Genomic DNA, 25,576 nt, shown 5'->3' on the forward strand with positions numbered 1-25,576 from the left:
TAGTCTTTAGTTTTAACTGAATTGAACTCGATGATCCCTTCTCAAAGCGGACCTTCTAGTGCTTATCCCGTGGGGCATCCAAGCAAAGTCTGACAGGGTTCTTCAGCGGGTCTCTGAGAGGCAGGGTGTCCAGAAAACAAGTCTTAATCGTCACCAAGGATGTGAGGGACAGTATAAGTAGAATAAAGAGGCGGAGGACCGACGGAGCAACCGGGACAGAATTGGAGAGGAGCTCCGTCCCCGGAGGCGGAAGAGATTCTGGAGTATGTCGCTGAAGGAAAGAGAAGACAAGAGAAGTTGGAATGTCTGGGATCGGATCGACAATTGGAAAGATAAGTGAATTGTTTAAAAAATCGCGATGTTCATTGCTGAACCGGCCCAAGTAAGTCCGTCCTGAGTCTAGCTAAGCTTCGAACACCAGGATAGAGTTGGGAGAGCTCTCGCAGTCTTCTTGGAGCCACTCCTCGAGCATTAGCAATTGGGACCACAAGCTCTGCTGCGCATCCACGATTTGATTGTCAGCCTGGCCCACCATCAATCTGCCGAGAAACAGCTTCTCATGAAACAAGTCATCAGGGTCGCTCTGGTCATAGTAGACATGACTATTAGGGAGGACGAAGGAGGCTAGAGCAAAAGGGCCGGAGCCGCTGGGGACATCTTCTTCGGGATGATGATCCAGCGGGGTTTCGTAGTAGAACCCGACTTTATGATTTCCCCAGAAAACCTTCGCACCGCACGGCTCAGAGGGCGCCAATGGCTCCTCACGCTTCTTTTCCCACGCTGCACGGGTCAGTTCCTGGGCGACTGCCTCCCAATCCTCGCCACAAGTCTCAGGTTTGAGAAAGATGAGTACCATGCGATCCGTCGCCAGCCCTACGCTGGCTACCCCAAGTTGTGTATCACTTAGTTGAGGCATTTCCACGTGTGTCTGGATGTATCAAATCCTTTTTCGTAGATCTGGGATCAAAGTCTAGCTCTTAAAGTTCTATGAAGGGAAGGGCTTGTTCCTCTGGAGTAGATGATGGCCTAACCGAGGGGTAGGGTTAGTATTTATAGCCAAGCGCCAGGGTGCACCAGTTCGAGATCAGAGAGATAAGAGACCTTGAAGCTCTTGTTCTTTGTTATGGGTCAGCTCGGGAGGCAAGTGAGAGAATTGTTTTAAGTCCCATTAGAGGAGAATGGAATCTTGGAGCGCGTCCTCGTTCTCCCCAGGAACGAATTGAAAATACCCGAATTGAACAATATATTAGAAGAAAACACCAGAAAGAGGAAGGCCAGCTACGGTCATCTTCGGAGAATAACGGCGTGGAACAAAGATCAGAAGATTGAATGATAATAGATCAAAGGACTAATCAACTGCAAGTCAGTGCTACTAGGTTTTCAAGGATGGTTTTTTGAGGTCAGGCGGATTGTTCCATCCTGTCTCTTGTAGGCCACCAGCCAGTCACTATCAAAGGGCTTGCACCCTACCAGGTCGTCAGATGCGACGATTTGCATCATAAACCGTGATTCAAGGTCCAAGTCTGACACGGGCGCACATTGCGCACAATTATCGGCGGCATCGGTGGCATACATCTTCCGGAGAAAGGCGGTTTATGCTCGTAAGGGCCACAATCGGGGAACTGGTGAAAGACCGAGCCACCAGTGCCTTTCAAGGGGAAAGGAGTCAGGGCCAAGTCGCCTGGGCCCCGAAATAGAAGCCGAGCTGGTTATCACACCGGACCATCGCTCCATAAGGCCCCAGATAAGTAGCCTCCGCAGATGACCTCAGCCGGCCAGTCCGATTCGCGTCGATGGTGGCTCGTTCACGCTTCTTTTGCCAAGCAGCAGAGGTGATCTTCTGGCCGATCATCTCCCAGTCTTGCCCACACGCTTGGGGTTTAGGCGGATGACGATAATCCGACCGAAGGTGTATTGGACCAACCCGCATTGCGTTGGATCGAAATTGGGCCCCCCCGTATGGTATACCTTTAGATTGGGTCAAGGCCTGGTTTTTGAGTTTACCCATTATGGCTGTGGTGTTTTGATGAGGGTTGATTCTAGACTGTACTCGAGGGTGATGTTGTAGAGATGGCTTGATGGCTTAATGGCTTGATGGCCTGAAGCTAATTGTGTCCAGCACGAGGATGGTTGTAGTACTCATACCCAGCAGTCGAGGCTTATGATGGTGGACTTGAAAGATTAGAACATATGTAGAATGCACGTAGATGGTCTGTGATGCAATTATATTTACTTTGTGGTAGATCGCCTCTCAGGCCATCTTATAAAGGGAGGTACATGAGATACTTAAAGAAAATGGTCATTCACAAAGTTAGTCTCGGATTCCAGCCAACATCATTCATTGACCATGTAACAAAAGGTGATATAAAGGAGCAAGACAACCAAAGATGACAATGATTGGATGAATGAAAGGTGCAGGCACAATGACACTGAACAATAGAGCCGAGCTTCGGTTTGAAAGGTCCTCCCAACAATGAGCTTGTACAAAGAAGCTCATCAGCTTATCTCTTTTTGCCATACCTACTTTCGATAGTACTGACAAGAATGTACGTGCACAAAGAATGCTTTCCCGCGGGTCAAACAAGACGTGTGACTCGAAGATAAAGCTCCTCGACGGGGTTTGTGGTTTGGCATGGGCTGGAGGTAGTTTGATCTAGTCAGTGTACCGGATACAAATCCTGGACCGAGTCAATGTGTCTCGAGCTTGGGGCAGGTTCTTGAGAAGTTTGGCGAGGATTGGGTGTACAGACCCACGGCAACATCATACGTCCTACGAAGATTTGCAGGGGTGATATGCTTCGTCTTACAAGAGCCTCAGAGCTCAAATCCAAATGGGAAGAGGAAGAATATCAAGTCTCAAGAGGGGGTTCTATCGAGGATGGAAATGGATATGAAGGTGGCAAGTAGGTAGGGTAGGTAAACACTGGACAGCAGGGTTGAACTGCACACACAAAGCAGCAGAGTCCAGAGTGTACTAAATGTGATCTGGACAAATGGATATCAAAGATTACAAAGCAAAGCTGTTTGCAAAGATAAGAACATGCATCAGAGGTTCAGTATCATTGAAAAAAGGTAGTGGATATTCTAAGGGGTACCAGATTCTCCTACAAGGCTCTCGACTCCACAGTGATCCTTGTAGAAGACCTCGAATCTAAGAAGGGCTTGTGGGTAAGCTCGAAGCAGTAAATATCGAAGATCTGCATCCCGGTCCGTCTCACCAACTCATGCTCTGGAGAATTACCCTGGTTATCCGAGTACATCCTGCGAATGAAAGGGTAGTAGCACCCTGGCAAAGGGCTAGGTTGCGTAGGAGGATCGTCCCAGATCCACCGAGTCAAGGTAGGCGCATCGGCCTCGGCTGAGTCCGAGGTCTCGATGTAGAACTGGGAGTCTTGGTCTTCACACTAGCCAACCACCCCATATGGTCCAGTATAGCACTTGTCGGCACTGCATTTCTGGCGCTTCCTCTTAATCGCAAGCCTGGCGAAACGCTCGCCGATGAGCTTCCAGTTGTCGCCAACTGTCCGAAGGTTGAGAATGAGCAGAATGATTCGAGCATCTGCGTGATACCGGCCGCCACGACAGTCAGCCATTCTGTCTGATCAAAATCAGATTTTGAATCCCTGGAGCGATGAAGCCGGTTGATATGGAAGCCAGGTTGAGAAGACATGATGGTGGTTGTGTCGTTGAACGTGTTGGTTCTGTGTTTGAGGGCGCTGTTTTGAAGGTGAATTGAGAGCTGAGAGTGTGAAGACAGTTGATTCAAATGGGATATTCGCCAGGATTTTATACCCATCCATGGGACCCCTGGGACACCTGTTATTGACTATACAAAGCTTTAAGTATTGCCTTGTGTTTGATCCGTTGAAAGCTTTTACAAACAGGGTCTTAAAGAAACGTCCTGAAAGGACCGTCAAAGAACCAGGATGGACTAAGAATCATGCGTTGATCGATCAGGCACACGACCTGCTTCCCTGACAGAAAGACAAGGGATCCCTCCAGTCTATGTCAGGACCCTGCCAGACGTGGTGTGGTCGAACAATGGCCTCCCTCTTTGTTTGTAGCCCGCGAATCCCCGGCCGCGTGAAAGATATAAATCCACTGCTTTGTTCCAAGACAAACATGGCATTGTTCTCCCATCTCCCTCACATCCACAAAGATGTCTTTCACTGTTCATCCTAGGCTTCTCCATCTGACTTCTCTTTCTCCTGAACAACGCAGAGAGCGGGAGAAGCCGGTGGTGATGGTGTCGCTAGAGGATGAAGCTTACCCCTTGGTCACCTGCGGACTATGTCGGGCTCACCACCACGCAAATTCGCGGGCGCGATTCTGGCAGTGCTGGCGACGGAGCTGCCAACGCACCTGGCACACCCAGTGCATTGGTCGGTTGATGGCAGAGCAGGCCCTCGCCTTCGGATGTCCGGCTTGTGGCTCGGGGTGGAAAATCGGCAGTCATCCCAGTGATCCCCTCGAAGCCGTCCACCACGGTCCGGCGCATCGTCACGACTATTGCTATCATCAGGAGACTACTGGCGTGTGGATTTGCATGTATGAAACTGGGGGAGTCGTTTGTAGGCGGCGGTTCTTCAGTGAGCGCACCCTCCGAATGCACCATCGGCTGGAGCATATGCTGCTATCTCGAGTCAATCACTGATGCCTGTGGATGGCGTCCAGGTGACCCGCACTTCCGTCGTTCTCACGGTGGCCCGTTAGAGATACCCGCATGAGAATCTACATCAAAGGCTAATATAGAACAAAATGAAGCTTTCATTGTACAACACAACCTTACTAACTGAAGAAACCGTGAAAATTTACTAGCTAAGCCTGCGAGACGAGCGCACCCTTCCAGTTCTTCCAGAATTTGCTGGCCGAAGCGAACATGATGGCAATGACGCCCATCACCTCGTTATCCTCGTCGCAGTCCGCCGTTACTCCGACATGACCGTGGCTGACGTGCTGTTCCTCCGCCTCCGAATCCTCCAAGTTGGACACGTACTCGGGAGGCGAGGGCAGCTCAACCTTGACCATCTTGGCCACGCTGGGAGTGCCCTTGGCATCCATGGCAAACAGCATGTACCATCCCGGCAGGATGACACCAGGATCCGCGGGAAGACGAGCGCTGTATTGCAGATGACCCACACGCTTGAGGGTGTCGAGAGGAATGCGACGTTGGTCGGTGTTGACCGTGTGGGTGGTGGTTCCGACACGAACCAGGGAGGCCGTCTCAATGAAGTCGTCGGTCTTGAATCGGATCTGATCGCCGACGGTGACGCGGTGTCCGTCGGAGATGCTGGTAATCTGCGGCCGACGAGCTGGGTTGCCGTTCTCGTCGAACAGGTAGGGAGGTGAGTAGATCTCGGCGTCGTAGTGGTTGGCCGTGCAGTTACCACACAGCCCACCGCCGCCGTTCAGAACCGTCGCATCGGGCAGCAGCATGGAGATACTGTGATAGACGCGCTTGATGTTGTTGCGGGTCAACTCGTGGAAGGTGTCGGTGGCAGGGTCGTAGAGCTCCGGGGTGAAGTTGATGTCGCCCTCGTGGAAGGGCTTGCCCCAGCTCTGCCCTCCGGCAATGAAGACGGTGCCATCGGGCAAGACCACCGAGGTGTGGAAGACACGTTTGTAGTGCATGCCCCCTTCGCCGTCTCCCTTGGGACCCTTGCCCGCGACCACCACCTCCGGGTCCTTGTAAGCATCGCCTAGGGTGATGAGGTGGGCGTTCTTGGAGCCGTTGGAGCCGTCATAGTGACGTTGACCGCCGAAGGTCAGGATCTTTCCTCGCGTCGCATCGTACATGACGGCGCTGCCCGACATGGAGTCGTGGTCCTGGCCACGCTCCCCGGCCTCTTCCCACGAGCCCCGGACGCGGCCCTTGCGATCCGTGTCGTCCACGTTGTACCAGTGCATCATCTTGCTGGGTCCCGCTTGGAAAACGCTGGCCTTCTTCCAGCCAAACAGCCAGCCGTGGTTGTCGGCACGCCAGGCTCCCAGACGATCATCGGTCATCATGGGCTCGACCTTGGCGTTGCTGCGCGTCTCCCAGTGCGCGTTGGGTCCGGGGTAGTAGACCTCGCCGTTCTTCTCGACCTTGTCGCCGCCACTCCAGGACCCTCCGATCACGAAGATGCGACCGTCGGACAGGGTGGTGGACGACTGGTAGCCACGGGGGGTCTGCATGGCGGGGCCCTTGTTCCAGGCGGTGCCATTGTACACGCTGGTGCGACCCGAGTCGGCGCCTCCGCTGACCACGATGTTGCCATCGAGGTCCATCGAGGTGCCGGGGCAGAACATATCGTGCTTGGTCTCGAAGACTTCACTCTGCGTGATGATGCCGCTGCGGTTCATGGTGGTGGTCAGCGTCTTGCCCCCGGGGGAGGCGAAGAACTGATCGTCGGCCCAGGCTGACCACATGATGATATTCCCATGCTGCTCGACGGCGGACGAGACGGGGACAATGGGAAGATCCAGCGTGGGGCCCCAGACACCACCCGTGCTGGGGTCGGCCTCGGGGAACGTGCCCTCGATATAGGCGTAGACGGCCATGTTGGAGATGGAGACCTGCCCGTTTCTCGTCTGACTGCGGGGGTGGGACTCGGTCTCCGCCACCAGTTTGACAAAGCGAGCGGGGGTCGGGATAAAGGCGGACATCTTGGGGCTCTTGTTGGACCCCCAGGTGCCGTAGGCGACCTCGGTCCAGTTGTTTCCATCGGGCGACAGCAGGATGCGGTGCTCGCCAATCTGGCCCTCTTCGGCCTCCAGGCGAGGCAGCATGGTCACGCCCGAGACATAATGCTCCTTCCGCAGGTCAATGCGGATCCAGGAGGGCTCTTGCTCGTCGGGACTGCTGCTCCAGTAGCGGTCGGTGCGGTCGTCGATGGCATACTCGCAGTTGTGGGCCTTGTTCTGGCTGGAACACTTCACCTCCCAGTTCTGGGAGGCATCATCGGAATTGGTCTTGGGGATGAGGTATGAGTCCGCCGGCGGCGATTGATACTTGACAATTCCCGTGGACTGCTTGGCAATTTCAATCTCGTCCGCCTGGGAGGACTCATAGGCATATTCAGGGGGCATGAAGGCATCGACGGCGACTGCCCCAAGCAGGAGGCCCGCCGCCAACCGGAACTTCATGTTGACTCAAAAAGATGGAATGAGTGATGTGGTGGACTTGGGGAGACTGTAGAGGAGAAGACCATGTTATAAATATATACTCGGTCGAGAACCACTTATAGATTTAGCCAGAATGGCGGGAATGCGGTCAGTGGCTGTTCTTGTCAGTGGTTCCAGCAGTGCCAGTGGGGGTTCAGCTCGCCACCGAGGCCATTTCGAGGCAGTCGAGGCAGGTCGAGGCAGAGATCGACTGTGATGTGACGCTGGTTGGAGATGATTTCCGGTTGTGAGCGCCAAGTCGATAGCCGGATCGAGACGGTGTTCCAGCTGTGCTGAGAAATGCCCCGGAAGGTGTAGTTGCAGGCATTCTGCAGGCATTCGGCAAACCTGCCTGGATCTGCCTTGGTTGAGGAAGTGGATCTTGCCAAGCCTGCCCGAGCGGGCGGTTCGGTCCATCAGGCCGGGCCATGGTTGAGGATGTACTATATGTACTTGAGTATGTAGACGTGTACGTACAGTAAGTTAGTAGTCTTCGTATAGTACCCGGTTGGTAGTGCATTGGGGGTAGTAGGCAAGGCAAGAACCGTCCATTGACTTGACACATTTGTCAACCAGCATCATCGCATGCAGCAGCAGACGATCTCACCCTCAACCAGCCCCACAGTTCAGCTCCGCTCAACAAATGACGCAGTCGGCGTCCAAGCGACGCGATCGACAGTTCGTCACCGCAGCAAAGTGGAGGGATCGACATCTACCACTTCGATAGATCAGTTTTGCCTGTGGGGCTCGGGGCTGCAGAATACTCTGCCATCTACAAATCATCGTTCACTTGATTATGGCGCATCTTTTTTTCAGCTGAGGGGTATGACGATGACTGCATTGCCAATGGAGGGGTTATGAGAGGTCACCATCAGAGCCACCGGATGTGCACTATCAGCTCAGCTGCGATCGACGTAACCAAGAGTTCAGGGCTGTGGTCTCTTGCCAGCTAGAGCGGCAGACATAAAAGGTTCCTCTGGGCGGGTCTGCTCCTCGTCCCAACTATTCAGAGACAGACCATCACCAATATGCGTGCCCCAGAGAAGGTCAACACTGACAACATCCAGGGGAGCATCTGGCCCCGGCTGCCCAAGCACTTTGAATCCTACTTGTTTTTCAAAATCACCGACAAGGGCAAGTTCCGCAAACACCTGCGGACCCTGCTGGACAACAATGAAATCACCACCGGCACGCAATGCGCGGACCACCTTCGGGGAGTGGGAGAGTTTGAAGAGGCATCCTCGCAAGCCCGACGCGATGTTCCCGAGCCCTATCGGGTGCCCTTCACCGCGGTGAATGTGGCCTTCACCCATCTGGGTCTGCTGAAGGTTGGTGATGGCCTATACACCCCCCGTCGCTCTCTGTTCTTTCCTTCCGGACTCTAACGCCCGGTTTTCGTGTTCTAGGTCGAAAGGCCCGAGGTGGAGGTCGAGTTTGTCAAGGTCCAACAGGAAGACCCCGACGAGTATTGCCGGGACCGGATCAATGAGGGTCTTTTCGAAAAGGGCATGTTCGATGACCTGGTCTACGAGGGCGCCGATAGCCCCCCCGCGTTGCATCCGGACTTCCGAGCCCCGGAGGCTAATCTGGCCAAGGAAGATCCTCTGCAACGGTGGGACTGGCGCGTCGATGGCGTCTTCATTGTGGCGGCGCACAGTGCCAAGGCTCTCCGCCGGAAGATCGTGGACGTGGAGGATGCCTTCTACGTGGGTGATGCAAATGAGAACAGTATGAAGATCGCCTTTCGTCGCGATGGTCAAACCCGACCGGGGGCAAACCGGGGCAAGGAACAGTACGTGTGCTCTGGAGAAACCTCAATTACATGACCATCGGAGACTAAAGTACCTCCTGTTTGCAGCTTTGGCTACGAAGACCACATCTCGCAGCCTAAGATCCGAGGGCTGGACCCGGCCCCTGCCCCGGGGGAGCCTCATGCCTGTCCTCCGGGATACATCTTCCTCGGGTTTGAGGGAGATCCCAACAAGAAGCGAGGCCCGGCCTGGGCCAAGGAGGGCAGTTTTCTGGTCTTCCGGCAGTTGGACCAGAAGGTCCCCGAGTTTGAGAAGTTCCTCGAAGAGAAGGCTTCTCAGATCCCGGGCACCAACTACGCAGGGCCGAATGGTCCGGCCAAGCTGGGAGCTCACTTGATGGGTCGCTGGAAGAGTGGTACGAACCCGGCGAATTTCGATTCCTATTCTCTTGACGAATGCAGACTGATCAAGCATAGGCGCTCCCGTGGTGTACGCTTACGACGAGGATAAGCCAGAGTTGGCCTTCAACAACACGTTCGACTTCCGACCTAAGAAGAGCATCAAGAGCTGTCCATTTGCAGCGCACATCCGCAAGATGCGCCCTCGATCCGATAAGAAACGCGACGTGGGGACCGAAGAAGACGGGGACGAGACCGCACTGCCCGAGCCCGACAGCGATGAAGAAGAGGCCGAGGGACAGGAAGAGGATGCCAGCGTCATTCTTCGACGAGGCATTACCTTTGGTCCGGAACTGACTGAAGAGGAGAAGCGGCTGCGAAAGACCATTGAGCACCGGGGCATTTACTTTACCTGCTATCAGAGCCTGATCCGGGATGGATTCAATTTCCTTATGACTCGTACGTTGGTTGACATTAGGGCTTACGATGGAACTACAGAATACTGACACGAGCCAGGCTGGGCGAGCAACGCCTCCTTCCCCGAGTACAAGACCAAGACCTTCCCCGACGGGCCGGGCATGGACCCCTTTGTCAACCAGAGGCTTCGCAAGGATCATCCCGAGGGCCACATCAGTCTGTATGATGGAGAAAACCCCGACAAGACGGTGAAATTAAATCTGGGTATTAGCCCCTGGGTGGACCAAAGGGGCGGTGAGTATTTCTTTACTCCTTCTCTCAGCGCGTTGAGGGAGCACTTTTCGACTGCTTGAGAGCCATGGCCGTGTAATTAGCTTTCTAGGCAAGATGATACCATATTCACAAACCTTGTTTCCTCTGATCTCATGCGTTGCGTGTCTTTTGCGTCTGCAAATGCATCAAGTCACGCGGTGTCGAGCGGCAGGCATTTTTCATATGCCGTCTGACCGCGTCCCGACTAGAGAGCATCTTGTGGCAGTTGGGGCAGAAGTAGCATTCATATTCATGTTCTCGGCGATGGTGGCGTTCCAAATGATACAGGGCTGAATATACTCGGCCACATGGTCCGCCATGGACCTCGATCATGCATCTCCAACCATGATCATCCAAACGATAGCTCAGAGGAAGCCCATTGGGTCTTGTCTGTTTATCTTCCGCTTTCGGGTTGCCCATTATTGCAGTCAGATGTCCGTGTTGGTGAATGTTCAGATCACCCAGAGAGGAAAACGTCCGGCCACATGGTCCGTCATCGAGTGCCATCATGCATTTCGAGATATCGCCGTCAACACGATAATCAAAACCAAACCCTGCCTTGTTACCTTCCGCATTGCTCGTAATCGTGCACCAGCCATCATGATCCACACTATAGCTACTAGGCAGGGCATTTGGCGCAGATCCTTCTGGCAGGATATGAAGTGCGCTTTCTTGAGTATTCGTTGCCATCTTTCGTGTAGTCGTTGTGTTTAGTTCAATGTGTTGAGATGCTACTACTAGCTTTCACCGGCTACAACCTGGGGTATATGTATGGTTGATCTCAAGGGGCAACAGGTCGTGGCAGATATGGCAAACACAAAGTCCTTGTTCGGACCTTTGTTCATAATCCACTAACATAGCCCCACGAGGAGATTTGATAAGCATTCTCTTTCAACAACTTCCCTCGGCGACGGATGACAAGGGTACGACAACACAACGTAAGTAAAATCTCCAGTACTTGCTCTCCGCCAGAACAATGGTTGCCGTAGGCTATAATGAACGCATTCACTCGGGAACGAGTGAGTGGACCAATAAAGTCGCCACGATTGCTGGGCTATAAATATGTATACCGTTCCCCGACTGGAGCCCATCCAATGAACCACACCCCTGACAATACGTCCCAGAAACAAAGCCCGCAACATTAGCTACACGTGGCACAGTTATTTGACCAACATCATGGGCAGATTTCGACTTCTTCCCATTACTGTCGATGCCACCGAGAGTGGCGTCGAGCCCCTTGAGACAACAAAGGGGTCGGACGACGGGGATGCCTGGAAGGCACACTGTTATACCCTGGTGAGCGCGCTCACCCGGGGGTCATTCATGACTGAAGTGAAATGGCGGACCACCTCCGACGAGCCCCGCTCGGTGACCGAGGATCACTGGAAGGCCGAGTGTCAGCGCGCCCTTGTACGTGCCTTCACCACCCTCCGGAAATGGCGCCCGGACTTGGACGAGCTGTACGGATACATCCTGCGGCCTGACACCAGACAAGTCCAGCTGTATCGGCAACTGAAGCCGACCGGAGAGTTGAGGGGGGTCAAGCTTGACCTCTTTACGTACGAGGGAATGGATACGTTTGTTGATGAAAGTGACTTCAATTCTACCTGTCACGTGGCCTGGTGGCATTCGGAAGTAGACTGCGAGATTCCCAACTGGGACCACGACTTTCGGCGTGGCAGCAAGCGGCCACGCCCGGCGATCGGGGGCAGTGACGAACGGATGGACTTGCAAATCATTCTGGAGGAATATCTCAACACCGAGACCAAATTGGTGCAGTTGGAGCTCTTGCTGAAAGCAGCAGTGGCTGCGGATCTCGGGCAGACAGGATGAGGCCCTAATGCACGAGGGCTGGACTGCACCAGCCCACACACCCTCATATCATGTTTTTATCACCAATACATTATTTGCTATAGCATGAAATTAATTCTTGACCTCAGACAATGATCTCCGTTTTCTCGTGTCACTCGCGGGCACGGTCGGTCAAGTTCCCCCGTTGCCCGTGCCAAGAAGGCCGACCGCGGCGGACGGAACGGTTGGAACCGCCCGCTCCGCGATGCCGGCATCGGAATCTGGCAGTGTTTCGGCAGTATTTAAGCACGGGGAAACATGGCCCACGGGATTGTTATTGTTATTTGAGGGCAACAGCTTGATTGCATACTATTTGATATATATTTGGTACTCGTTTGATACTCATCCTTCAAGACCACACTAGATCAACAGGACTCCTACCATAATGGCCCCCATCCACGTCGGCTGCCCACTCTTCGATTACCAGACGATCGACGTCATCGGCCCATGCGATCTGCTCAATTCGGCGAGTAAGATGCTTCTGGACGGTATCAATCACTACGCCCCGGTCGACCCAGACCTTCTGGCCAAGGCGCCCGAGTTTGTCTTCCACCATATCGGCGCGACCATGGAGCCGGTGCACCTGCTGACCAGCGCCATAACCGTCATGCCTACGGTGACGGTGGACGAGGTCCCCGAATTGGATATCCTCATCGTCGGGGGGGATATCCCCGCCAAATCGCAGCTTCCGCCCAAACTACAGGCCCTCATTCGCCGCCATGCGGCCTCGGGAAAGTTACTGTTTACGACGTGCACCGGAGCCGCGGTGGTGGCCGCCACCGGCGCTCTAGACGGCCGCAGGGCCACCGTCAACAACCTCGAATACAACTGGATTAAGAAGCGATACCCGAAGGTCAAGTGGACAAAGGAGAAGAAGTGGATTGTGGACGGCAACATTTGGACAGGGAGCGGAGCGGTGGCGGGAATGGACATGGTCGCCCACTGGATCAAAGAGACTTATGGGCTGGACCTGCTCACCCAGGCGGCATTGTCGCTGGATTTCGAACCACGCGATGTGGACGGACTCTTCAACGTCCTACCGCAGCGATACGACTCGACTGGAAACAAGATCTCCACCCATGTCTTCCCCGATGAGGTCTGAGGTGGTGCGATGCTGAACCGAAGCCGTGCAGACTGGACGTCTGGAGCATGGATCACCTGTCACAATCCGATCGAGGATGAACCTGCCATGCTAGAAAGTGTACCCATCAGGAATAGATCGCCCCATAGCTTCTCATCTTCGATGCTCCGGACTTCCGTAGCAATCGCGCTCTGCAGTGTAGGTAGATCAAGCTCCGGGGCGACGGAACGGCTAGAATACCGCACGGCCGGGCAGCGGTGCAGCCCTGGAGTAGAGGAGGCTGTGCGATTCACAGACGCGAGGTCGTGGTGCGCATGGCGGCTGTCCCGAACTGGTGCGCCATTCTCCTTCGCCAACGCGTAAGAAGTTCTTACACTTTGCATGATCTCGGGCATCCTCGAAAAGAGACTCGTGGTGGGTATCTGTCGGTCCGACAAAGGCGCGATACCCTGCAGATGAGACAGAAGTTGATCGGTGTATTCCTGTAGATCCACCGTTTCCCGTGCGATGTCAACGTTCCACTGTGGTACTTCGGGCAGTCCCACGGACAGCCTGTAGAGCACAAAGACCGCCAGAACAACCTGATACCAGGTAGAAAATGGCAAGCGACATTGCGCCGCAGCCGGAAGGGCGCAAAAGATATCGAGATAGTCTTTGGCAGAACTCACACAATCAGTCAAGTGACTGATGACCATTGGATGTGCAGACAAGATGGTCAACTCTCTCTGTGCCATTCGAGACGGCGGTCTTCTCTGCCCGTAGCAATATACCAAGCCCATCTCTTCAATGCGAATCTTGACGGCATAATAGCGGTCAATCAGCAACACTGCAGATCCCAGGTCAGCCAAACTGGTAGCCACAAGATCCTGAGAACTTCATACCGTTGTTGCGAACTTCCGTTGAGAGAGACGACCACCATTCTTCTAGCCGCGTTGTGAATCGTTCAGCATAGATGTACAAGCGGGGGCTATAGATTCCTTCTGACCGATGAGTCTCACACACGTCCTCATTAAACTGTAATACCTGTGTTATCGGATATATCAAGTGGTCAGTCTCAAATTCCGGTTCTGGTTCCTGGTGCAGCATCTTCGCGCATCGGAGCATGTCCTTGTGGAATCGGAGATTGTTGGGCTTTCCCGAGGACATTGCTATTCTACCAAAGTAAGCCTAAGCCTATGAAGGTCTATCGCGGTGGATCATGGCTTCTCACATGCTAGACATGTAATAGCAGCCCAGATAAGCACGGCATGCATCCCGAGCATAGACATCGGTGAGTTCATTTCGTTGCTCAACCACGTCGGCAGTCTCTTGATCGAGTCGCAGATCGATGACCATGCTGATTGCAATTTGCAGGTACTGGTATGCTTGCTGGCTTCCTGGGATAAAGGAGAAATGGAACCTGACGGGAGTCAGCCTGTTAATGCCCCTCATGGACGACAAAGAAGAGAAGGTACTGCTGGGACCAACATCCTACCAGGCAAGGTGGACAAGTAATCCCTGCAGCAGGTCTAGATTCTTCTCGCCAGCTAGGATAGCCCGCTCGCTCAGGGATTGCTTGAATTGTCCGATGAGAGCGTGTTGGAGATGACAGTAATCCGACGAGGCGACACCAACAGCGGCAAGCAACAGGAACGGGCGACTTTCAGCCATTGATGCAGCAGTACAGGCGCATGGAAGCTGCACGAATGGAAAATAGGACGCCATGCCGCGGAATCTGTCCAGCAGATGCTCGAGGACGACGGGGTTGAGTCCTGTGTTGGTGATCCACGCGGTGTCTATGGCAGTGGGTGCGTCCCGCGGAGATTCTAGGGCATTCTGGTCCTCGCTTGACTTCGGGCCGGCAGCCATTGCAGAATCAGGAAGAAAGGCTTCGCTCATCCACTCGACTCTTTGGCCCGGCCTGTCATCGGGATATTCGGGCATGGCAGGCGATCCGGAATTCTCATCAAGCGGGGATGGCATTTCGGCCACGGGACCCTTCGACCGCGAAAGCAGCCCGATGATATTGGTGAGTTTGGATTCAAGATCGATCAGACGCCTTCATTCCCACCCTATTAGTCTAAATGACCTGTTAAGTGGATTTATCTCCAGGGAGACTCACGGTTTCGCTCGTTGTAAAACTCGAGGTCGCTGTCTGGGCGCTGGAAAAACACATTGAGAGTTTGATCTGGCACATCTACTGAGATCAGCCGGAGATTGATGAAAACGATGCCCAGATAAAGGGGTGACGCGCACTTAGTACAAGGCTGTCCCTCTCCGGATTGAACACATTTCACCTTGAGGACACGGCATTTTTCGCATGCCGGTGTCGCTTTCTTCCTTTGAGGAGACGTGTGTTCCGTGTGGTCCGTTATGGCGTTATCCATCATCAGCCACTCACGCCTTTGTGACTTCAATCTTGTAGCGCAGGGAGTTTGAGGCGATTCAATATGCTCCGAGACCAGCCCATGACTCCGACAAGATGAAACATGTCGGCTGACAAATCAACTCTCTACCCCTCCCGTCCGCCTCCGAAACATCTGTCCAACTGTAATCAGTCCATCTACTGTCAGACCAGACAGTCACGTATAACTACTAATGCACTTGTACCAGTGCTCAGCATACTCAGATTCCCCCAGCTCGTAAGTAGAAATCCGGGAATGGCCTTGCCCGACCAGCATAGCCGCTGGATAAGAATATGAGTATGTCTGACTACAATTTAAGGGCTATTACACAGAGTAGGACAGCTGAATACAATATCCGATCCCCATGCCCCTTCCTATGATTCCGGGGTGACTGACCGGGCGGAAGAGATTGTCGAAGTTCCTAATTCTGAATCTGAGAGGCTATTAATAGCCTCGAGCCTCATACCGCCAAGCAAGATCTTTAGATCAAGGATCTATGATAACCGCCCGGCGCACCAATCCAGCTCTCCCGGATTACTTTCCACTTCCGATCTAACCACCGACCCTGGGTACAATCACGAGGTACCGACTCGAAAGATCTGTCTCGGTGTCACTAACTGCCAAAATGGCTGGGCCAAACACATTCATTCCGCCCGCGTGCCATGGCACCGGCCTGGAACGAAGAAAGTGGGGCAGTAAACCTGGCGGACGTGCAGCCAGTGGGTTGCGGCGGCGCTGCAAAAGCCTTGTCTAATCCACAGGTGGAATTAACTTTTTTCGCCAGGAAATTAGTTAAAATAGAGCTTAAATAGGGCTCTGCAGACTATCTAATTAGCTGTAATAATTATATATATATTTAAAAACTATTTAATTTTTAACTAAAAAACTAATTAATAATTTCTGGTAGAATAACTTAAAATTCTAAAATTAGAATTAAACAAAATAGTCCAACTAAAGATTTATTTTAAACCTGTATTAATTCAGATTTAAATAAATAATAATAATTTAAAATTAGATATTTTTAGTTAAGTATCTGGCAGCTGTAGCTATTATTAAAATTAACTAATTATTTAAATTATATAAAATAATTTAATTAGTCTAAATATCTATTAAATAATTAATTTAAATTAAATACAAAACTTCTTAATCTAATCTAGTTTTTAAGAATTAAAATAAAGAATTAATTCTTTATTTAGCTGAAGAAGCTGTTAGTAATTATTTATAAATTATTATATTCAACTTCTTGAGAATAGTAATATTATATAGACAGTCAAGCTAGCAAACTAAATAAAAATTTATAATTAGTTATTTATTTATTATATTCTTACTTTTTCAAGGGCTTGAAGCTAATATTGATAATATATTTGTCTATAATTTTCAGTTTATTTAAAGATTGCTTACTTAATTAAACAGTTAAAAAAATATTTTATATTAGTTTATTTATCTGAAAAAGTATTTTATTAAAAAAATATTTATAGTACTATTAATATATTCTAACCCAGAGAACCCGGAGTATTAAATTTTAATACTGTAAAATAAGACTACATATATTCTTATAATTAGCTAAACAACTCTTAGTAAAAGATTTAATATTATTATGTTTTAAGATTAAATACTTATCTATCTACTTTATTAGATAGACTAGTATTAATATAAATATATTTAATTTTAGTCTTTATTTATTAATCAAAAAAAATTCTAAAAAACTCTTATAGTATAGCTATTATTAAGATTAAAGTTTTATAATTTTTAATAAAATAGAAATAACTAATTGTCAGACTGGCAGGTCACCTGGGTATAAAAGCCCTAAGCCCTAGCCTTCATGATTCAGTTATCTGAATAAGGGCTATTGTTCTAGCCCGCTCCATTCATTCCATCCCTGCATTGTTACTTTTATGTTTATTGAATGTTTTCAGTTTCCGATTCAGGAAATCAGTAAACAAAGGAATTTGGCTTAAATAGCATAATAATTCCTATTGTTCTTCTGAATCAGTTCAATAAGTTCTATTGATCCACCAGTCATGTATTGAATTCAACATCCTGTTTATTTTCTTATTTATCTAATCTTTGATTATTCTGAATTTTATGATTTTTTACTTTGACCTTACTTTCACTTCACTTTCACCTCACTTCTACACCCAATTTGTATGGAAAAGTGAGAGATAGATGAAGTCTTAGTAAATTGAAACTAAAACCCTCGAAACTCCAACACTAATAAAATAAGAATTAATATTAAAACAAAATAATATTTTTTTATTATTTTATCTGCTTTTATTTTATTTTTTTATTTTATTAATTATATATTTATATTTAATTTCTTTATTTATAATCTAATCCACAGGGGTTGGCCGAATGTACCTTGATTTGTATTAAAGTAGTACTTGGGTGGTGTCACGGTGTGAGCAAGAGGCTCCCGTTGACCCGGAATCCGAAGAACCACTGAGAACTAAGAATATCTAAAAAACTACTAAGAATATCTGTCTGTTTAAATTCTACCTAAATCCTATATTAATATAATCTTACATAGTATATATAATATAAAGCTATTAGCTTTATATTCTAGTTTTTTTATTAATAATATAATAATTATTTTTTAGAATATGTATCCAAAGATATTTTATAATATAATATAAAGTTATTCTATTAGTTATTAGTTTAATCTGTTATAAACACAAACCTCTAACTACTAGACTAGTTATATAAGATTTTTATTAAATATATATTTATAAAGTCTGTGTGTCTGTATATCTTCTCAGCTAAAAAACTAGCTGTTAAGAAAAAAGATATATTATTATAGTATAACTAAAAAACTTTTATTAATCCCTGTAAGGGCTGGACCAGCCCTTCCAATCTTCGCAGATACCGCGAAGAGAAAGCTATATATATATAATCTCAGGTATCAGTTATATAATAATTAAGCAAGCCGATTATAATCTCTTAATTAAAAATAGTATTTTATAACTTAAAAAAATTAATAATAATATCTTAAAATAATATATTAATATCTTTAGACTTATAAGAATTATTTATTTTTTATATTATTTTATTTTTAGTTTTTATAATCTTATTGTTTATATTTTATAAAATAGTTTATTAAATAATAACTAAATATAATATATAAAGCTAAACCAGAAATAACTCTTTTAATTTAATTATAAAAAACTATATATTAACTATAGAAAAAAAATCTTATATAGTAAAAAAAAAAATATAAACTTCTATTTATAAACTTTACAAATAACTGTAATTATTTAAACAGATTATAAATATCTAAAATAAATTAGAAATTAGTATTATAAAAAAGTAACTATATAAAAATTTAAAAAATTCTAACTCTGATACCGCAGAGACTAAAAAAATTAGTATATATATTAACCCGCCTATAAATAAAAAATAATATAATATCTGCGATTATACTATTTATTATATATTTATTACTAAATAAAAATTAACTATAAAAACTAATAATTAAAATAAAAACTAAAAAATATATATTATAATAGTTTACTTAAATTATATTCTAAATAATTTATAAAAAAGTAAAACAGCCGAATTTTATTATAAAAAAAATAAACTGGTTTTTATAAGTTTCTTAAAATATAGCTAAAAAATTCTGTAAATAAATAATAAAAAATCTGATTAAAAATACTTAAAACTAAGTTTTATAAAAAAAAACTAGAATTTATTTATCTCCAGCGGTAAAAAAAAATAAAAACTAAATTAGATTATAAAATATAAAATATTAATACTATATAGTTTTATTTATTTTTTATATTATTTTTTTCTACAGTCTAGAAAAAGATTTGTAAGTAGTAGATTTTTTTATAATAAAATAAGATCTTATTATATTATTTATAAAATTATATTTAGTATTAAACTAATAATATAAATAAATAAAAAATATAATATTTTATAAATAGACTTTAAAAAAAAGTTGCAGATCTATTATTTTTATAAATAAAATTTAAAAACTAGAGACCCGGACTAATAGTTTTATAAAAAGAGTTTAGAAACTAAAATAATCTTTTTTAATAATATAAATATTTATAAAAATCTTTAAATTAAAAACTTATTATAATTATAAAAAAATAAATTACTAGATAAAAAACTACTAGTTAACTAAACTACTTATAAAATAACTAGCAGATAGAATTATAATATTTATTTTAAGCTAAATTAAAATTATAATCTATTTTAGTTTAAAACTAAAAAAATAACTGATTTTTTATAAAAAAAAAATATCTTATAAAAATTAAAATTATTATAAACAACAGTATAAAAGTAAATCTAATATTTATAATATTTATTAAATAAATAAAATAACTAATTATTCCAGCAAAAATACTTATAGAAGAAATTAGATAAAAAAATATATAATTAAAAAAAACTATAATATTTATAATATATTTAGAAAATATTTAGAAATACTGTAAGAATTAGATAGATTTTATAATTATAATACTAAAAATAGATAAAATAGTTTTAAGAATATTCTAAATAAAATAATAAAAATTTATTATAAAATTTAATAAATATCAGCTCTAGTTTTATAAATACTGTATATTAAAAGTACTATAAATTATAATGGAAGAAATTACTATAAAAAAACTTATAGAAATAAATTCTTATTTAATAATAATAAAAAAAATATATAAAATAATTATTAATTAAAAGATACTAATATAATACTATAAGTATAAAATAATATTTATAAAAAAAAAAACTGCAAGCTTGTTTATATAAAAACTAAAAATTAATTTAAAAATTAATTTTTATAAGAATTTCCGGCCGAAGCCGGAGCAAGTATATAAAATATTATTTATAAAAAAAAATCTTATAAAACTATTTATAAAAAATATTTATAAAAAAATAGATTTAGTATTTTAAATTACTAGTAGATGTATTAGTTCTGTTTACAAATAAAAAAGATAAAAATTTATAAATATATATAAATTATTATAAATTAAATAAATAAATAGTAAAAAATATTTATTTACTACTATAAATTAATAAATATATTAATTAATTTATAAGAGCTTTTTGGTTTATATAATTAGATTTATATAAAATCTATTATAAAATTAGAATTATAAAAGAATATAAATAGAAAATAATATTCTAAATAAAATATAAACTGTTTAAGTATTTGATTATATTATTTAAACTAATAAATATATTTATAAAATTTTAAAGTTTTATAAATTCTCTATTTACAGAATATTTAGATAATTTTATAATTATTTATTTAAATAATATTATAATATACTTATATAATCTAAAGATATATAAAATATAGATTTATAAAGTACTAAAAATACTATAAAATATAAAATTATATATAAAACTTAGTAAATACTATTTTATAATAATAAAAATTAACTTTTTAGAATTTTTAATTAGCTGTAAAAATATATATATAAAACCGGGATATATTATAATAATTTATAATTAGTCTAAGCTGTAGAATATAAAAAATATACTAAAATTTATTAGATTTATAAATTAATATAAATAATTTATTAAGAGATATTTATAAATTATAATACTAATTACAGACCTGACTAAAATATTTTATAAGAAAAAAAAAAAGAAAAACTAGATATAGTTTTTTAATACCGAAAGCCTGTAAGAATTTTTAAAAGCTAAAAAATATATTTATAAAAAATATAGTTATAATATATTTTAAAAAGAAAAAATTTTTATAAATTAAAATTAATATATTAGTCTTCGCGATTAGTAGAATATTATTATAAAAAAATTAAAAAAACTAGTAAAAGTTAGTAATATTTTATTTATAAAAAATAATTTTTATAAAGTAGAACTATAATATTTATAATCAAAAGCTTCTCGCGATTATAAAATTATTTAAAAAATAATAATACTAGCTTAAGAATATAAAATATTTAATAAAAATAGTTACTAACTATAAAAATCTTTAATACTTTATAATTAATAAAAAATTATTACAAAAATAGATTAAATAAATATAATATTTTATAATATTTAAGTTTTTTTAATATATAGACCGGGATTATAGAATCCAGCAGATATCTTATTATAATAATCTAATTATAAAAAAAAGATTATAAAAAAAAATTATAAAAAACTTAAAAAAATAATATTACAGCAGCTAAATAATTTTTTAGATTTAAAAAAAAGTACAGTTATTTTTATAAAAATTAAAATATTATTAGTAAAAAATATTACAAAAGATTTAGACTAGCTGAAATCTTATATAAAAATAGTAAAAATAACTATAAAAAAGAATATATATTATAAAAATCTATTTACTAATCTTATATAAAAGCTATTTTAACTGTTGTAAAAAAATAATCTTATAAAAAAAATATTTAAAATAAAATAAAAAAAAAATTATAAAAGTAGTTTTTTTTATAAAAAAAAATATCCGCGGAAAAAGAATTATTTATAATAAAGTATTAATTAGAAACTGTTTTATTTTATAGAAAAGTTATATATTTTAAATAACTATTAGCTAAGACTAAAAATTTTTATAAAATTATATAATAATTTTATTATAGAATATTTTATAAGAGTAAGAATCTAAAAACTAGTTTTATAAAGATTTTAATAACCGAAACTAGCTAAATTTATATAAAACTACTATTATATATATAAAATATATTAGAATAAACAGATAATTTATAAAAAATAATAAAATCTATTAAAACTATTATTATTTACTGTAAGATTTTAAAAAGAAGTAATTATAAATTTTATAATAAATTTATCTATAAATATTTATAAAAATAAAAATTTATAAAAGATTTATAATAGTATTATAATTATAGTAGATTAGTTTAGTAAAATAACTTATTTTATTTTTATTTATAAAATATTATTAGAAGAAGGGCTTGTAATAATTTTTTTTAAAAAAATTTTCCGATTATATAAAATATTTGGTAAAATAATTATAAATTATAGATTAGTTTTTATAAAAAACTTTTAGTTAGACTTTATTTATATTTTTATAATTAAATAAGATTTAAGTATAGTTTATTATCTATAAATAGATAATTAAATAAAAAAAATAAATAGTATATTAAAATAATATCTATAAAATTATATTAACTTTAAATAAAATAATTAGATAGAGATATTATTACTTATAAAATTTATTTATAATAATTTATTATAAATATTAACTAAATACTTTCTATTTTTTATAATAATTATATAATATCCGCGAATAATAGTACTGGACTCGCTAATATTAGAGAATTTTATAAAAAAATTAGAATAATATTTTTAGAAAATTAAAAAAGTAAAAAAGAAGATAATTATAAATTTTAAACTAACTTATAAATATTAAAAAAATTTTTTTATAATAAAAGTTATAAGACTATTATTTTTATAATAAACTAGAAGATTTAATTATCTATAAAAAATTTATTATAAAAAAAATTAAATAAGAAATTAGATTAGTATTACTATAGATTATTTTATATAATTAAAAAAATAAGTAAATAAGTCTATAGATTAAAACTATTTATAGATTTTTAGATTTATAATATTTTTTATATATTTCTACTCCGCAAGTATTATATAATAGAAGAAATAAACTTATAAAAATATTTTTTATAAAAAAATAAAAATTTAGATAATTATAAGTATTATTTGAAAGTACTACTAGATTTATAATATTATAAAAAAACTACCAAAATACTAATTAAATAAAAAGAATATTATAATAAAAAAAATATTTAAAAATCTGCTGTAAATCTATATTATTTATAAATTTATAAAAAATTTGCCTCGCGAGGATATAAAAAACTTAATTAAAAACTAAAAAAAAATTAAACTAAATATAAACTACAAATTATCTGCAATTATATATTTTATAATTCTAATATAAATTATAATATATATTCGTGATATATAATAGTTAAAATATATAAAAATATAGTTTTATTTTATAAAAAAATAGTACTTATTATTTATATATAAATAATTATTATACTACTAGCTGATTTTTTTACTAATATAATTGCGGAAGATTTTTTTAAAAAAAAAATTATAATAATATTTATATATTTAATCGAACAGTAGCTGCCGGTTAGTTTATAATATAAAAATATTTTTATAAAATTAGATTTAGATAGTTAACTGTTTTAAATCTGATTATTTAATATATAATATAGGCTGTATAATAAATTTATAGATTTAAACCTACTTATAATTAAATAAAAATTATAATTTTATTTAAAAAAAAAGTCTAATATTATAATAAATATTACTATATTATAATCTAAAAATTAGATTATAATAAATAGTTTAATAAATTATAAAATACTTTATTTATTATTATTAATCTATTTATAGAATATAGATTAGTTTTAAATAATTTTAAATATATCTACTAAAAATAAAAAAAGTCTAGGAATTATAAAGACAGGAATTATAAAAGCTGTAATAATATTAATTATAATTAATTATTAAATCTATATCCCGCGGGTATAAATAGTAATATAAAAAAAAAAATAATAGTAACAGCGGCAGCAGATACAGCAGTAGTAGATATAATAAAAATAGATATATTTATAATAATAATAATAGTAGGTTTAGTAATAATAGTAATAATAAAAATATTTTTTTTATAATAGAAAAAAATAATAAGAAGTATTATAAATAGTTAGCTAAGTCCGAACCTATTCTATAAATAATTTATATAAAAAAAAATAAAGTAGAATAGATTAATAAAACCTGCAGATATAAAGCTTAAATAATAAATTATAAAAAAAAATTAATTAGACTTTTATAAAAAAAGAAAAGTAGAATTAAGTTTTTATAAAAATTAAGCTATAAAAAAAACTAATAAAATATATTAACAGCTGCTGTAAAAGAAAGAATTAGTAAATATTAATTTATAATAATATTTAAAAAAAATACTATATAAGAAATTTACTAAGAGAGAGAAAGAAAAAAAAAAAAAATATTATAAAAAAAAAAAAAATTAAAAATCTAAAAAAAAAAGTTTTTTTATATAAAAAAAGATCTTATTTTTATAAGAATAGCTTTACTAGTTTTAATTATAAAGTATTTTAGACAGTCTAAAAAAATAAATTAAAAAAAATTTAATATTATTTATTATTTTAATTATAGAAGAGCTGTCTATATTTACTAAAAAAACTATTTATATTTATTAAAAAAGAACTATTATTATTATAAAAAGCTGTTTAAGTATTTTATAAAAAAACTATTTAAATACTACTATAAAAAACAGTTTAGTAGATAGCAGATTATATACTAGAATTAATTACCGCGGAAATATTAAATAAATAATCTAATATTCTACTATAAAAATAAAAATAGTAAGAATTATTTTTTTATTATTCTAGTTTTCTGTAAAGTGGTTTATAAAAGAAAGATTTTAACAATATTATTATAAAAAATAATTTATTTTCTGTAAAAAAAGAAAAGTAATTATAAAAACTAGACTAGTTCTTTTAATCTTTGCAGATATTATAAAAAAAAGCTATATATATATAGTCTTAAATATTAGTTATATAATAATTAAATAAACTGATTATAATCTTTTAATTAAAAGCAGTATCTTATAATTTAAAAAAATTAGTAATAATATTTTAAGATAATATATTAGTATCTTTAGACTTGTAAGAGTTATTTGTTCTTCATACTATTTCACCTCCAGCTCTTATAATCCCAAATCTAAAAAACTACTAAAAACTAAGAATATCTAAAAAACTACTAAGAATATCTGTCTGTCTGAATCCTGTCTAAATCCTGTATTAATACAATCTTATATAATATATAGAGTATAAAGCCATCAGCTTTATATTCTAGTTCTTTTACTAATAGTACAACAGTTATCCTTTGGAATGCGTACCCGAAGGTGCTCTGTGACAGGTGGGGCTGTACTAGCTATCGAATTGGTTAATATAACTCGCAAATTATATATATTTATATTAATTTTGGATATATATTCATCTTAGAACCAGCAGACTAAATAATCTTAAAATTTATAGTCTAGTAAATTATATATTAAATTTTTTATATTTCTATTTAATAGTTTTAATTATAGTAAATTAGTACTGTAATAAAAATCTTAAATTTAGTTAAATTATATTAGCTGTGGCATTTTCATGTCCAGCGAAGTTCTGGGTTAGGGTTTACATTAGGGTTTACATTAGGGTTTACATTAGGGTTTACATTAGGGTTTACATTAGGGTTTACATTAGGGTTTACATTAGGGTTTAC

At 39.7% G+C, this 25,576-nt stretch overlaps 7 protein-coding genes across 7 annotated transcripts; 4 read left to right on the top strand and 3 right to left on the bottom strand.

Moving 5' to 3' along the window:
• Positions 1-403: 403 nt before the first annotated feature.
• On the bottom strand, positions 404-916 carry BO72DRAFT_495655 (uncharacterized protein; the record flags this gene model as incomplete). The annotated part of the gene is made up of 1 exon (XM_040948572.1): positions 404-916. One exon carries the CDS (start codon positions 914-916, stop codon positions 404-406), a length of 513 nt encoding a protein of 170 aa, XP_040802133.1.
• A 3,243-nt stretch (positions 917-4,159) lies between these two features.
• BO72DRAFT_495656 (uncharacterized protein) lies at positions 4,160-4,654 on the top strand (the record flags this gene model as incomplete). The annotated part of the gene is made up of 1 exon (XM_040948573.1): positions 4,160-4,654. The coding sequence occupies one exon, from the start codon at positions 4,160-4,162 to the stop codon at positions 4,652-4,654; it is 495 nt and encodes a 164-aa protein (XP_040802134.1).
• Positions 4,655-4,794: 140 nt separating this feature from the next.
• On the bottom strand, positions 4,795-7,327 carry BO72DRAFT_84717 (putative galactose oxidase). The gene has a single exon (XM_040950773.1). The coding sequence runs from the start codon at positions 7,126-7,128 to the stop codon at positions 4,819-4,821; it is 2,310 nt and encodes a 769-aa protein (XP_040802135.1). The 5' UTR covers positions 7,129-7,327; the 3' UTR covers positions 4,795-4,818.
• Positions 7,328-8,167: 840 nt separating this feature from the next.
• BO72DRAFT_427818 (Dyp-type peroxidase) lies at positions 8,168-10,072 on the top strand. The gene is made up of 5 exons (XM_040942999.1): positions 8,168-8,474; positions 8,553-8,938; positions 9,005-9,312; positions 9,374-9,754; positions 9,812-10,072. The coding sequence occupies exons 1-5, from the start codon at positions 8,175-8,177 to the stop codon at positions 10,063-10,065; spliced, it is 1,629 nt and encodes a 542-aa protein (XP_040802136.1). The 5' UTR covers positions 8,168-8,174; the 3' UTR covers positions 10,066-10,072.
• Positions 10,073-11,200: 1,128 nt separating this feature from the next.
• On the top strand, positions 11,201-11,857 carry BO72DRAFT_458296 (uncharacterized protein; the record flags this gene model as incomplete). Its single annotated transcript, XM_040946370.1, has 1 exon — positions 11,201-11,857. The coding sequence occupies one exon, from the start codon at positions 11,201-11,203 to the stop codon at positions 11,855-11,857; it is 657 nt and encodes a 218-aa protein (XP_040802137.1).
• A 385-nt stretch (positions 11,858-12,242) lies between these two features.
• Positions 12,243-12,977, top strand: BO72DRAFT_477034 (putative thij/pfpi; the record flags this gene model as incomplete). The annotated part of the gene is made up of 1 exon (XM_040947412.1): positions 12,243-12,977. The coding sequence occupies exon 1, from the start codon at positions 12,261-12,263 to the stop codon at positions 12,975-12,977; it is 717 nt and encodes a 238-aa protein (XP_040802138.1). The 5' UTR covers positions 12,243-12,260.
• Positions 12,553-15,358, bottom strand: BO72DRAFT_477035 (Zn(II)2Cys6 transcription factor). The gene is made up of 6 exons (XM_040947413.1): positions 15,192-15,358; positions 15,058-15,132; positions 14,431-14,994; positions 14,167-14,355; positions 13,838-14,109; positions 12,553-13,782 (listed from the first exon to the last, which is right to left on the bottom strand). Exons 1-6 carry the CDS (start codon positions 15,323-15,325, stop codon positions 13,037-13,039), a joined length of 1,980 nt encoding a protein of 659 aa, XP_040802139.1. The 5' UTR covers positions 15,326-15,358; the 3' UTR covers positions 12,553-13,036.
• Positions 15,359-25,576: the final 10,218 nt, after the last annotated feature.

This window comes from Aspergillus fijiensis (assembly GCF_003184825.1).
Source record: "Aspergillus fijiensis CBS 313.89 unplaced genomic scaffold BO72scaffold_19, whole genome shotgun sequence".
Classification (NCBI taxonomy): domain Eukaryota; kingdom Fungi; phylum Ascomycota; class Eurotiomycetes; order Eurotiales; family Aspergillaceae; genus Aspergillus; species Aspergillus fijiensis.

Coding starts and splice junctions, on each gene's coding strand:
- BO72DRAFT_427818 (XM_040942999.1), top strand. CDS start 8,175: ATGCGTGCCCCAGAGAAGGTCAACACTGACAACATCCAGGGGAGCATC. Junction 9,313..9,373: donor GATGGGTCGCTGGAAGAGTG/GTACGAACCCGG, acceptor GATCAAGCATAG/GCGCTCCCGTGGTGTACGCT. Junction 9,755..9,811: donor ATTCAATTTCCTTATGACTC/GTACGTTGGTTG, acceptor GACACGAGCCAG/GCTGGGCGAGCAACGCCTCC.
- BO72DRAFT_84717 (XM_040950773.1), bottom strand. CDS start 7,128: ATGAAGTTCCGGTTGGCGGCGGGCCTCCTGCTTGGGGCAGTCGCCGTC.
- BO72DRAFT_477035 (XM_040947413.1), bottom strand. CDS start 15,325: ATGATGGATAACGCCATAACGGACCACACGGAACACACGTCTCCTCAA. Junction 14,995..15,057: donor GTTTTACAACGAGCGAAACC/GTGAGTCTCCCT, acceptor GTGGGAATGAAG/GCGTCTGATCGATCTTGAAT. Junction 14,356..14,430: donor TTACTTGTCCACCTTGCCTG/GTAGGATGTTGG, acceptor GACTCCCGTCAG/GTTCCATTTCTCCTTTATCC.